This window comes from Canis aureus, chromosome 16, assembly GCF_053574225.1.
Source record: "Canis aureus isolate CA01 chromosome 16, VMU_Caureus_v.1.0, whole genome shotgun sequence".
NCBI classification, from domain to species: Eukaryota; Metazoa; Chordata; class Mammalia; order Carnivora; family Canidae; genus Canis; species Canis aureus.
The window spans coordinates 50,725,567-50,739,386 of NC_135626.1; the positions used below are offsets into that span (position 1 = coordinate 50,725,567).

A 13,820-nucleotide genomic window follows, 5' to 3' on the forward strand; every position below is an offset into this window, starting at 1 on the left:
TAGTTAAGCATCCTACTCTGGTTTCAGCTCAGGTCACAATCTCAGTGAGATCAAGCCCCCCCTGATCAAGAGATCAGGCTCCACGCCCAGCAGAATTCTCTTCTCTCCTTCTCCTTCTCCACCCCTCCTTTGTGTTCTAGCTCTCTTTCTCTAAAAAAAAAAAAAGAAAAAAAAAAAAAGTAAATCTAAACATATAGCAAAAATTGAAGAAAAGTCCTAAGCTTTGGTAGTTTATAGCAGTTATAGCTAATATTGAGTGCTAACTAGATTTGCCATGTCCATTTTTATGTGCATGGGTCCTCTAGTAAGTGGTTTTAGGGAATTATTTGCTTTAAAATTTTCCTGTGCATTAAGAAGTCTTACTGAAATTTATTTATTCCTTTTATATTTGCTCTTTGTCTATAGGTTATAACAATAGACAAATAATCAGTGTTTGTGTCAGGCACTAGGCTAAGTAATTGAAAGTATTTTATTTAATCATCAGGCAAGCAGCCTTGTCATTTGCAGAAGGCTGTCATTTGCATATGAGGAAATTGAGGAACAGCATAATTAAATTTAAATGAGGGTAGAGCCAGAATGAAGCCAGACCTGTTCCCCTTACTTCAACAAAGTGAATGCCTTTGGGGGCAATTTTGAATAGCATAGTATTTCAAGTCCGTAAAGGGGAAGGATGGAGATTTCAATCTTTTTTTTTTTTTTTTTTTAACAGTATTGTTTTGATATAGAGAGATAAAGATTTTGGAGTTAGGAATGGATTTCTTCTGAAGAGGTTTCTTTTCCCCCACTTTTCTCCTTTTCACCCTCCCTTATTTAGATGATTGTTTTAGTAACTACTCTTTGCAGTGCATCCTGTGGGGATATTGAGACCAAGGAGAGCGTGTATAAACAAAATAAACTCTTGCCTTTGAGATGTACGTGATTAATGTCAAGTTCACAGATGTAGTTTCAGAGGGTCAGAGAAATCTTGAAAGAGTTGGGATTTGAGCCAGCAGATTTTTCTTTAAGTTGTGAACTTTAAGGAATTGTATAATTCTAAAATAACTTTGGAATGTTTACGCCTTAAGTACTTTCTGTGGTGTGATGTTAATTATGACCTTCTTTATGTGTGCTGGGTGAGCCGGGATTTTCCTAAGTTTTGTGTAAGCTATGTAACATCTGTGTCCTTGCCTGGGTCCCCACGGGGAGGCTGTTTCCTGCCATTGGCTGAGACTTACTGCAGAGCTCTGGGTTAGTAGGCTACAACTACTCTTCTCACATGTTGTATTGATGATCTTCTAACTTGCCTTTCTTCATTGTAAGTATCAACTATGTATTGATGTCATTTCAAAAGAGAAGATGGAATTGATGGGAAAGACTTGATAGTGATTTTTTGTTTATGGGAGAAAATCCTTTGCATGTTATAAAACCAACTCAGCATATTTTGAACAAATAACATTGGTTCATTTGCCATTTGGTCTGTAGCTCAACTGTTTTCCCTTAAGCCACCCAGGTTTCCCTGTAGCTCAACTGTTTATACTATTATTAGGAATTATTACTAAATTTAAAATCAAGTTGGGAAAGTAGACATGGAACAGTTTATGACACGTACAATGCCATATGCGAGAAAAGTCCATAAGGATGAATCTCTAAATGCCCTAGAAGATCTAATTATTTCATAGGATATTCATTAAAATACAATCTTAGAACAAGAAACTTTTGGGGCAGCCTGGGTGGCTCAGCGGTTTAGTGCCGCCTTCAGCCCAGGGCCTAATCCTGGAGACCCCGGATCGAGTCCTATGTCAGGCTCCCTGCATGGAGCCTGCTTCTCCCTCTGCCTGTGTGCGTCTCTCTCTCTCTCTCTCTCTCTCTCTCTCTCTCTCATGAATAATTAAATAAAATCTTTATAAAAAAGGAAACTTTTAGCAAATTATATAGTGGAATAGACAAATTTGACTTTGAAGTGTACTGGTATTTGTATGGATGGTTTTCTCACTCATTTACTTAAATATTTCAATATTAGGATTTTTTTTTTAAATATTAGTAATTTGAATTACCGTGCTTTAAAGAATATTCGTGTATTCCTGTAGGGCTTGTCTTCCTATGTTGGTATTGATATGGAGATTAAAATGTTTGACCAAATTGGAAGTTGCCTTTCTCTTTTTTTTTTGACTGGGGAGGAGGTTGCATTAGTTCAGTGATTCACAAATTTTTTGGTCTGGAGGCTCCTTTTTACTCTTAGGAAATGTTGAGAACCACAAAAAACTTTACTGGGTTATTATCAATGGTTGGTGTACTAGAAATTTCGGGATATTTTTAAAATAATTATTTACTAACTCATTTTAAAATGACAAACCCGTTACATATTATGAAAAAATAACTTTTTACCAGAACAGAAAAATTTAGTAAATGGTATCATTATACGTTTTTGCAAATCTTTTTAATGTCTGGCTTTATGGGCAAATTCTCATCTCTGCTTCAGCATACATTCTGTTGTGGTAGGTTGTTTTGGTTGAAGTATATAAAGAAAATCTGGCCTGACATAGATAAATAGTTGGAAAATAGAAGAATATTTTAATGGACTTTTCAGATAAGTTGGGTATTCTTTGACGCTAAAACCCATACTTGACAAGTAGTAGTTTTATAAAGGTTAGTTGCACTGTGGAATCTAAAACCACGTTATTAATTTTTTTGTACTCTTCTACGTTAAAATCCATTGGTATTTTTTGCATTTGTTTTTACCCATGTGTGAGTTTCTAACACACATTGGTAATTTGGTCATTCACTGGGTTATGCAATTCTTCAGTTGTTGATACATTTCATTATATTGCAGCAAAAATTCACATTCATTGATATTAGAAGTAATCTGTTTAATCAGAAACAAGATTTGTAAGTATTGGGGAAATGTTCAAGCTCATGGTGGATACCAGTTTTCAAAATATTTACTTTTGCTTGAAAACTCAGATTTTATCATTGGCAACAAACATCAGTGGTTTTTCTTGAAGTGACAGGTTCACTTTGTTCATTTTTGAGAAAATATCTACTAACAACTTAAGTCTGAATAACCATATTTTTCTGCCAAGTAAAAATAGTGTTCTTTGAAAAATGCTTCCAGTTCAGTTTGCAACTCAGTTTTGTAGTGCTTTTTCTCAGACCTTAAAGCAGCAGAAGTTGTTTTCTGTGCACTTTTCCTTTTATCACACAGTATTTAAAAATGTATACTAAATATATATATATATATATATATATATTAAAGTTTGGAGACTTATTAAGATTCATAATTTCATCAAAGACATTGTTTGGTGGAATGGACTTTCTTTTTTTTTTTTTTTAAACTAAATGAGTAGAGAATATAATGACCAGTGATTGTCAGTACAATTTGATGCCTCTGTGTTGATTTATGGTAAGGTACCAACAGTTTTGCTTAGCCTTAGTTTTGTACTCTTATTGCAGACTTCAGTGCAGTGAGAAGAGACAAATAATGTTTTTGTATTAATAGGAAAATAGCTTTGATCTTGTGGACTCCTGAAAATGCAAACTCCTAAGAAGCCTATAAACCATGCTTAAAGAATAGCTGGCTTAGCCCCCTATGTTTATAGCAGCATTGTTTGCAATAGCCAAGATATGGAAACAGCCCAAGTGTCCATCGACTGATGAACTCATTCATCATTCATGTATGTGGTGTATATATACAATGGAATATTATTCAGCCACACAAAACAATGAAATTGTGCCGTTTGCAACAACATAGATGGAGCTAGAGAATATAATGCGTAAGTGTAATAAGTCAGAGGAAGACCGATACCATATGATTTCACTCATTTGTGGAATTTAAGAAACAAATAAGCAAAGGGGAAGAAATAAGAGAAATCAAGAAACACTTTTAATTGTAAAGAACAAACTGATGGTTATCAGATGGGAGGTGAGGAGAGGATGGGTAAATAGTTGATAGGGATTAAGGGCACTTGTGATGAGCACTGAGTGACGTATGGAATTGTTGAATCATTGTATTGTGTACCTGAGACTAATATACCACTGTGTTAACTACATTGAAATTAAAAAAAACAATTTAAAAATAGTTGTCGGGCAGTCCCGGTGGTGCAGCGGTTTAGGCCTGCAGCCCGGGGTGTGATCCTGGAGATCCGGGATCGAGTCCCACATCAGGCTTCCTGCACGGAGCCTGCTTCTCCCTCTGCCTGTGTCTCTGCCTCTCTCTTGCTCTCTCTCTGAATAAATAAATAAATAAACAAATAAATAAATCTTAAAAAGATAGTTGTCTTATTAGCTCTATATAAATTCCTTTGATCTCAGACCAGATAAGTCCAAGAGGATGTAGAAAATGACTGAGGTTCTTAGCTTGGGCTGCTAAATGCAAGCAATGCCATTACCTGAGATTATAAAACAGGATGAGAATGTATTGGAAGAAGAGAGTGAATTTTGAGTTTCAGGAAGCTTGAGGATCATAGAGGTGGGAATATTGATTAGTGAAGCTCAGCAAGTTTTTCGAGTGTTAGGAGGCCTTGCTGTACTAGGTAGTTACTGCAAAGGAAGTGAGTTGAGAAAGAAAAGGGCAGAAGGGACCTTGGTATAAAGGACATCAGGAAAGGAGCATTTCAAGATGAATGAGATGGTCAGCACTACCTAATGCTTCAGAGAAGTCTCATAGATTGGGGGCTTGAGAGTTGACCGTTGGATTTGATGATGAGATTACTAGTGCCCTTTGCCAGAGCAGTAGGTTTGTTTGTTTGTTTATTTAAAGATTTTATTTATTCATGATAGGCAGAGAGACACAGGAAGAAGCAGGCTCCATGCTGGGAGCCCAATGCGAGTCCCGGGACTCCAGGATCGCACCCTGGGCCAAAGGCAGGTGCTAAACCACTGAGCCACCCAGGGGTCCCCAGAGCAGTAGGTTTAGAAGCCAGATTGTGAGTGAAAAGTTTAGAGGCAGCTATTTATACAATTCTTTCAAGAAGTTTTGGGGTAAAGGGAGTGCCTGGTCAGCTCAGAGGAGCATATGACTCTTGATCTCAGGGTGGTGAGTTTGAGCCTCATGTTGGATATAGTTAATTAGATTTAAAAAAAAAGTTTTGAGGTAAAGGAAAATAAATGTGTTGGGCCATTTGAGAGGTGGGCTGGCTGTACTATAAAGACAGTGAAAGAGAAATTGGATGAAGCAAACTGGTAATTCAGTTTGTAGTGTGAGGGGTTTTTCAGAGAAGTGAGAAGCTGATAAGCACTGGATTCTCTGGTTAGAGTAATGCACAGAACTGTTTAGCATACAAGCTTTTTTAGCAGTAATGGGGACTGCCTTACTAATTCTTTTCTGTTTAATTGCTATGTTTGCTTTGATACATTTTCTTTATTTTTAAAGATTTATTTGTTTTAGAGAGTAAGAATATGCAAGTGAGGGTAGGGGCAGATGGGAGAGGGAGAGAAGGATGCTGGACTCCATCCCACGACCCAGAGATCATGACCTGAGCTGAAATCAAGAGTTAGACACTCAACCGACTGAGTCACCCAGGTGTCCTCATACATGTGCTTTAAATTCCCTGATTTCGAGAAGTTTTATAGTGTTTTTTTTCAATGCAGATGATTTAACCTTTAACAATCTGATTCTTTCAGAATGGAACTTTTATTTGGCTACTTTCAGTCTATGGTAGCAAGTGACAAAAAAGAAGGATGGCATTCTTTCTCTGCAAGGATTGTCATACACTGTCTCCCCCTCCCCATCCCCCAATATAGGAGTATCAAGGTATCCAGATTAGTCTTAGTGTTTTTGTTTCTGGAGGCAATTTGGATTATAGCCTCAAGTAGTATTTGTATTAAAAGCATGTGAGTTGTTTTCTAATGTGTGTTTATTTCTAACTTCATTTTCTTTTTTTCTCTTTTAGTCTGTTCTCTGGGGAGGCGGTAAGGGGCCGTGGAGCTGGCCTCGGCACCGGGAGAGGCTGGACTTCCTGTCTCTCTGTGCTGAATGGCTGCGATGGCGCCCGCTCTCACTGACGCAGCAGCTGAAGCACACCATATCCGGTTCAAACTGGCTCCCCCATCCTCCACTTTGTCCCCTGGCAGTGCCGAAAATAACGGCAACGCCAACATTCTTATTGCTGCCAACGGAACCAAAAGAAAAGCCATTGCTGCAGAGGATCCCAGTCTAGACTTCCGAAATAATCCTACCAAGGAAGACTTGGGAAAGCTGCAACCACTGGTGGCATCTTATCTCTGCTCCGATGTAACATCTGTGCCCTCAAAAGAGTCGTTGAAATTGCAAGGTGTCTTCAGCAAGCAGACAGTCCTTAAATCTCATCCTCTCTTATCTCAGTCCTATGAACTCCGAGCTGAGCTGTTGGGGAGACAGCCAGTTTTGGAGTTTTCCTTAGAAAATCTTAGAACCATGAATACGAGTAGTCAGACAGCTCTGCCACAAGCACCTGTAAATGGGTTGGCTAAGAAATTGACTAAAAGTTCAACACATTCTGATCATGACAATTCCAGTCCCCTCAATGGGGGAAAACGAGCTCTCACTTCATCTTCTCTTCAAGGGGGTGAAGTGGTGGCATCTGAATCTGGGGACTTGAAGGGGGGTATGACCAATTGCACTCTTCCACATAGAAGCCTTGATGTAGAACACACAACTATATTTAGCAATAATAGCACTGCAAACAAATCTTCTGTAAATTCCATGGAACAACCGGCACTTCAAGGAAGCAGTAGGTTATCACCTGGCACAGACTCCAGTTCTAACTTGGGGGGTGTCAAATTAGAGGATAAAAAGTCTCCCCTGTCTTCCATACTTTTCAGTGCTTTAGATTCTGACACAAGGATAACAGCTTTACTACGGAGGCAGGCTGATATTGAGAGCCGTGCCCGCAGGTTACAGAAGCGCTTACAGGTTGTGCAAGCCAAGCAGGTGGAGAGGCATATACAGCATCAGCTGGGTGGATTTTTAGAGAAAACTTTGAGCAAACTGCCAAACTTGGAATCCTTGAGGCCCCGGAGCCAGTTGATGCTGACTCGAAAGGCTGAAGCTGCACTGAGAAAAGCTGCCAGTGAGACCACCACTTCAGAGGGACTTAGCAATTTCCTGAAAAGTGATTCGATTTCAGAAGAATTGGAGAGATTTACAGCTAGTGGTATAGCCAACTTGAGGTGCAGTGAACGAGCATTTGACTCAGACGTCACTGACAGTAGTTCAGGAGGAGAGTCTGATATTGAAGAGGAAGAACTGACCAGAGCTGATCCTGAGCAACGCCATGTACCCTTGTGAGTAAAACCCATACATAATCATTCTTGAGAAATGTTGGAACAAGGGAGAAAAAAATTAGTGAATTCCCATCATAGGGAGAATGGAATTCTTTGTATATAGGTGCCTATGTTCCAATTGTTTAATTTTAGGTATGTGGTTGCATATATCTGCTAGTAAAGAAATGAAAGATATTTCTGGCAAAATGTTGTGTTGCTGTAGATGTTATTTATTAAGAAAAAAACTAGAAGACATCCAGTTTGTAAAATTATATACTTCTTTCAGAGTGAAGTTAGATTTCTTTTAAAAGTATACGTAGGATATATTTTGTAAGTCTGTATGGCTTGGCTTCAGGTTCTCTAATAAGAGATATATATATATAGATAACTAAAAATATTTAGTTAAGTGGGGACAAAAGTTTAGTTGATTTTGTTAACTTCACTGCAATCCATAGCTGCTTTTATTATGTGTGTAAGTATGTATGTATGTATGTAAACTCCACCTCCAATGTGGGGCTTGAACTCAAGATTCAGAGTTCAGGAATTGCATGCTCTACTGACTGAGCCCGCCCCATAGCTGCTTTTTAAGTTAAACTTTCAATAGATATGTACCCAGTTTTCAGTTTCAGTACTTGAGATTTCCTTTTATTTTAAGGACTAGTAATCAGAAAATGCTTCAGTATTTTATAGGTTGTCTCCCAAGTACAGTCCACTTTCACAACTTGATATACTTCCTAAAAGAGCTCATCTTTATCAGATTCGAATTTTATTTTTTTCTCAGCTAAGTTTAATGTGTGGACATTTTGGGATAAATTTTTTTCTGGTTTTTCCAAATCTGTTCTGAGGAAAATTCTACATAGGCTTTGAGTGGTACTTCAAATTGCCGTGGTAAATCCAGAGGTACTTTACTCATGTCCTTCCCTCCTGCAGTGGCTCCTTACAGATAAACAAGGAAGTATAGTGTATCTCCTTAAAAATAAATCAGTATACATTTATCTCCTTATAATAAGTATTAGACTTATGAGAGGGAGAAGCATGAGATGTTGAAAAAAGAGAGGCAGGAGAGTTGACTAGTAGATCCTCTTTCATTTCCCCTTTTGGGCCAGGGACGCTACAAAGGTTAGATTGCTAAAGTAGGCTGGAATAAATAGGTGGATATGTTGGAATATTTGGGTTTTTACTTGCCTGTAGTAAAAAGGTGACTATGATTTTTCACTGAAGACTTTGTTGAGACAGCCATGCTTTTTAAGCATAAGTGAATATCCTTTTTTTCCCTCAGTTTTGTGTATATGATTTACGTGGACGGCAGCACAGTATCTGAATTTTTGTCTTACCTTTCTATTTCAAGGGGAAAAGTCTAGATAATTTTGCAGAATTTCTTCCTTTTAGACCTAATTCATTACCTTTTGTTAGGTTACTATATTTCTATAGTAATATCTAAAGCAGGTATATTTAAGAAGCTTGCCACTGCTGCAACATAGTTATCTTTCCTTAAATGGGTTAGTGACTTAAGCCAGCTTGCAAATATTTGTGACATTATCCCACTGACTTTACTGCATAAGTCAGTGCTTTAAGAAATTGTGGTTATGTTGCATATTTTGTGTTTTGAGAGTAATTTCATGAAACATACTGTAGTTGATCCATTTTAAGTTTCATGTACTTGTATATTTGAGAAGAACTAGAACCTATAAGCTTACTGTTTTCAGGTTACTTTGTATTGAAAACATTTCTAAGTTTTGGTAATGTTGTGGGAAGCTGTTCCAATTCAGTGGAATCAAAATGCCTGAGAACTTTTCTTGTTCCATGGAATAATCTAGTGATTTGAAAAGCCTGCTTAGGCTTAGTCCATTGACTCACTACTACGTTCTGAGCATTCTTATCATGTAATGGTTTGTTGATTGTTAGGTTGTGAAGTGTAAGGACAGCTTAAGAGATAGTTGTAGAAAACTTTTTGGAATCATTTGAATCCTCTTACAATTAAATCAACTAAACAGTGCTTTAAAAAGTTGAATTTCCAAGTATCAGACCATATTAAAGTAAGGAAAATTGGGGCATTAAAAGTACTGTGAAGAAAATATACTTTTTGCACATTATGATATAATTAAATTTAAATTAAAACCACCAATAAAGCCTAAGTACTTTAAAGTTCTTGTTGAGCAAGATCACCAGATTGACTCCTAAGGCTGGTATTTAGCCAGGTGTTTGTTGACCGGAGTTTTTTTAAAGGTTTTCAGCAATTGGCCAGTGAGAATGGAGGCATTACTTTGATTAAAAAAGAAGCAAAGGCGGGAGGGGAGAAGTGGTTCTTTGGATGCTGAGAAGCCTTTTCTTTGTGATTTTTTAATAGCTCTTCCCAAATCTCCTAACCACATTTATAATTCTTGAGTCCTAGAATAAGAAGCTAGTTAACTCTTCAGGAGCTTGATCCAGCTGGTGAATTTTAACTTTTCCCCTAAGGTAGCTTAATAGTTTCACTCCTTTGCTGAAGTGCTCCTGTCAGAGATAAAGTTGTCTAGATTTAGTCTAGCAGCCATGAAGATATTTAGCAGAAGAGGCTGTCGAAATGAATTGTTTTTAAATGCTGGTACTTAAATTACAAGTGGATGGTTCTGTGAAAATTACAAGCTTCCACCAAGAATTTGTGTTTTTTCTTCTTTCCTACCTCCAAGAGGAAAAACATTGATCCATTGTAAGTCATAGGCACATACTAGCAATAGTAGAATGATTGATTTTTATATGTTGTTGAATTTTTGGCAGAGTGTATATTCATCATCGTATTATATTTTACAGTTAGTAAATTCTGTATTGCCAGATGAGCTATCTTAGAGAATTTCTTTCTGTTTTCTTGATTAATTTTTTGGGGTAACTGATTTTATTTAGTTTAAAACTGTTATTTTTTTAATTTTAAGTTCTTTTTGGAAAATTATCCTAAAATGTTACACATAACTTCCTGTCTTGGTCCATGTAACTACTTCTTAGAAATGCTGTACTATATGGATTTGACTTGTATCCTTGTTTAGTAACATCACTGTGGAAGGAACAGGAATTTAAACATTATCTCCTTGATGGATGGACGAACTAGCAAGGAAGGTATATGTTTCAGCAACCACCTTAGTTTTTAATTCTTAACCATAGAAATAGAAATAAGAGCATTTAGTTACTTCATGCATATGCAGCGTAATTGTTGAGTATGTGTGTGTTTGTGTACATGCTCTCTTTTTCACTTTAGTTTTTCTTTATATTCCTCCCTCTCTCTTCCCTTTAAGCGTTTCTTTCTGCTGTTTTGTTATGAATTCCTGGACCAATAATCTCATTTTGCTAAACTTGGTTTTCATTTTTTTGGTCCTTATACTTATAAACTCCTATAGTATGTACTTGTTAAGAAAATAATTTTTTTCCAGATATTCTCTTAAACATGTTCTTAGCAGTGTTCTGGGGACTGGGACATTAATTATATAAATTATCTTGGTGGTCATTATGAAAAGAATCCATACAGTGTTTCATTAGGACTACTGAGATGTATGTTGTTTTATAGATGTTGCATATGTCTTTATATTACACAATGCCTTCTTTATAAGGACCTCCGGGAGAAAGATGTGCAACCAAGTCTAAGTGAATTTTTTCTAAGCTATTAAGTCTGTTTCTATTACGTGGATATAATTTGTGTTGTTCACTAGGTTTCTATTTTCCTCTTGGCTTTTGGAAGTGTAGAGCCAAGCTTCTAGGTCTTGTACCTTTTGTAAGGTTTAAAAATGAAAGGCTTCATTTTGTTCCCCTTGTTCTTGTTTTATTTTCATGCTTTTATTTCTGGCTTAATTTATGCTAACCTTTGTTTTATTTGATAGCCTCCTAAAGTCTGTTGCAGATCAAGGTTGGGTAAACATAAACTAGATGCTCGTTTAGTGACACTAAAAAAGTTATTTGAATTTTGGATTACCTGATTGCAGTGACGTTTCTTCTGGGGAATTTCATCATCTTGGAAATGCTAATAAAGATTTCAGTGTATAATGAATTACTGTTGTGTTTGTAGGTTTTGTTTTTTAGGTGTCAGGGAATGTTTTGTATTGTAGCTTCCTACTTGAATTTATTAAATATACACAAATGATGTTGCCAAAGGTGGTGGTCAACTTGATTTTTCCTTGTTTTCCTGTTCCTTATCCTTTCACAGAATGATGGAATGAGAGTAGCATTAGCCAGGAAAACTAAGTCCTATCTAACCCTTCTCTGTTACAGACTAGCTATAGGGCTAATCATGAAGGAATTGACTAGATAATTCTGAGGCTCAAGCTATATTTGAACTGTGACTACTGTATCTTTAAATAATGTAGCTGATGGAGCTGTTCTCAGCACTTTTTTGGGGGTAAGGGTTTGCATTTGGGGAAACTGAAGCAAAAGTCTCTACAAGTCACCAGTGTAACTTGGAACAGACCATCCTCTTGACCTAGGACTTACAACTTTAATTGTTTTTTTTTTTTTTAACTTTTATTTATTTATGATAGTCACAGAGAGAGAGAGAGAGAGAGAGAGAGAGAGAGGCAGAGACATAGGCAGAGGGAGAAGCAGGCTCCATGCACCGGGAGCCCGACGTGGGATTTGATCCCGGGTCTCCAGGATCCTGCCCTGGGCCAAAGGCAGGCGCTAAATCGCTGCGCCACCCAGGGATCCCAACTTTAATTGTTTTAATGCCTTAGTGTGTTTATATGCGTGTGCGGGCTTTTTTTTTTTTTTTTTTTAATAGTCCATTAGTATGATTATTGAATTTGTTACTGCGTGGGAGCTATACTTGGGAGTAATTCCATTGTGTTCTTAAAGAACTTACTTCAGAGTTGAGGAAACTTTCATTTATGGAACACCTTTCATTTAATGCCTTTTGTTTTTCTGCTAACCTGCATATGACATTCAGTGGCAGATATAGGAGATTCTCTATTTTCTTCCCTTCCCCCCCCTTCCTTTTTTCTAAGATATGTAGATAGAATTTATTTTTGGTGTTCCTTGTGTGATTCTGAAGGAAGAAAGCTAGGCAACAAGGAATTTGGGGGTTACTTATTTGCTGCAGATGTAGTTGCTTGCTACAAATGTTTTTTGGTGACTGGTGTTTTCATTCTCTAAAATTGAGTGAAAGGACTCTTATGAGTAGTGCTAATAAAGTGGGTCATATAATAAGTACTTACTAAATGAGCAAATGTGTAAGAGGCAAGAGATGAGATTGGTGAATAAATGGATTATCCTTGAGAAGTTTATACCTTAGATGTGGAGATATGGTAAGACAAAGATGAACCTTTAGAACAGTGCCTGACACACAATAATATCAGGCAAACGTTAGATGAAATAGAGATCACAGCTGGTCGATGGAACTGGAAAGAAAGGATATTAGAATTTAGAATGAGCCTTGAAGGGTGGCTAGGATTTGGGTAAGAAGTTTTCTTTTGGTTGTGGCCTACTGAGGTAGGTCATAGAAGGCCAGCATACAGGTAGGTTCAGAGGCATGGAGCTCTGTTGGCTAGACTAGGGATATTTTAGAGACCTAGCAATATGGGTGAGAGTGATAAATACAGTGTAAAAAGGAAAGAAAAAATCACAGAGATGATGTAAAAGTAGAGTTAGTGGGACTTAATGGTGGATGTATGGGGCAATGACTGAGGAAGCATTGTATTATAGATGGAGTTTCATGCTGTGGGGGACTATAAGAATACATTTTGCAAAGTAACCCTGACAGTGCATGAAGGTCCAGGTTCTTTACTAGTGCCTTAAAAACAAATATTTCTGTATTCCTTTACACATTCCAGCAAATGTTAAAAAATTAGGAAATGGGCTTCCAAGTAATCCTATATAAATAGTGAAGAGTTGACTTATACCTCAGAGCCTTATATTGGAGACTTTGGAATTGATGAATTCATTTATCAGGTGTATTGAATGCCTACTGAGATGTTAGGTGGTGGGGGTATATAGTGGGGAGTAAGACACAATCCCTGTTCTTGTGGACAATATAGATTAGAAAGAGAGCTTAGTTTTTAAGCAAGTAATCATATAGTTAGTGATGATAGGTTTACAGTGGTTGTGGGTGCTACAGAAATGAAGTTCAGAGTGCTTTGAGGGTGCATATCAGGAACATCTGATTACAGTGGGTGGGGGATATGATAGCAAGTATACTGAAGAAGTAACATGTGAGCTCTGAGACCTGAATGATGAGAAATGATTGGTAGTGAAGAAGGGGAGTGTGCTACATACTGAAGAAACAGTATATGCTAAGGCCTTGGGAATGGGAGGTGCTTGGTACTTTGAAAAATAGGACACAGTGTAAGGAGAATGATGAGAAATGAGCCAGAAAGGCCAGGTCATATGGGTGGTTTTGTTGCTTTTCTCACATTTAGAATGTTATTGTGGAGCCAATGATGTTTAGACATCATTGGATTTTTTTTTTTTTTTTTTTTTAATCTCTTGTAATTGTGTGAAGAGCAGAGTGGATGTAGATGTTGGGAGCCCACTTAGGCTATTGTGGTAAGCTAGGTAAGAGAGAATGGTGGACTCATAGACTTCAGAAGGAAAGAGAGAAGTGGGTATTGGAAGTAGGGTGACTAGGACTTACGATTGATTGGATGTGA

The 13,820-nt window shown here is 37.3% G+C and overlaps 1 protein-coding gene across 6 annotated transcripts in view; it reads left to right on the forward strand.

Annotated features, from left to right (window-relative positions):
• The window catches only part of KANSL1 (KAT8 regulatory NSL complex subunit 1), a 185,785-nt gene that overhangs the window by 41,782 nt on the left and 130,183 nt on the right, over positions 1-13,820 (forward strand). For all 6 annotated transcript variants that reach the window (XM_077853998.1, XM_077853999.1, XM_077853993.1 and 3 more), the window contains one exon: positions 5,868-7,239. In XM_077853998.1, the coding sequence (XP_077710124.1) occupies positions 5,951-7,239 (1,289 nt within the window). In that variant the 5' untranslated portion in view covers positions 5,868-5,950. The remainder of the gene's footprint in view (positions 1-5,867; positions 7,240-13,820) is intronic.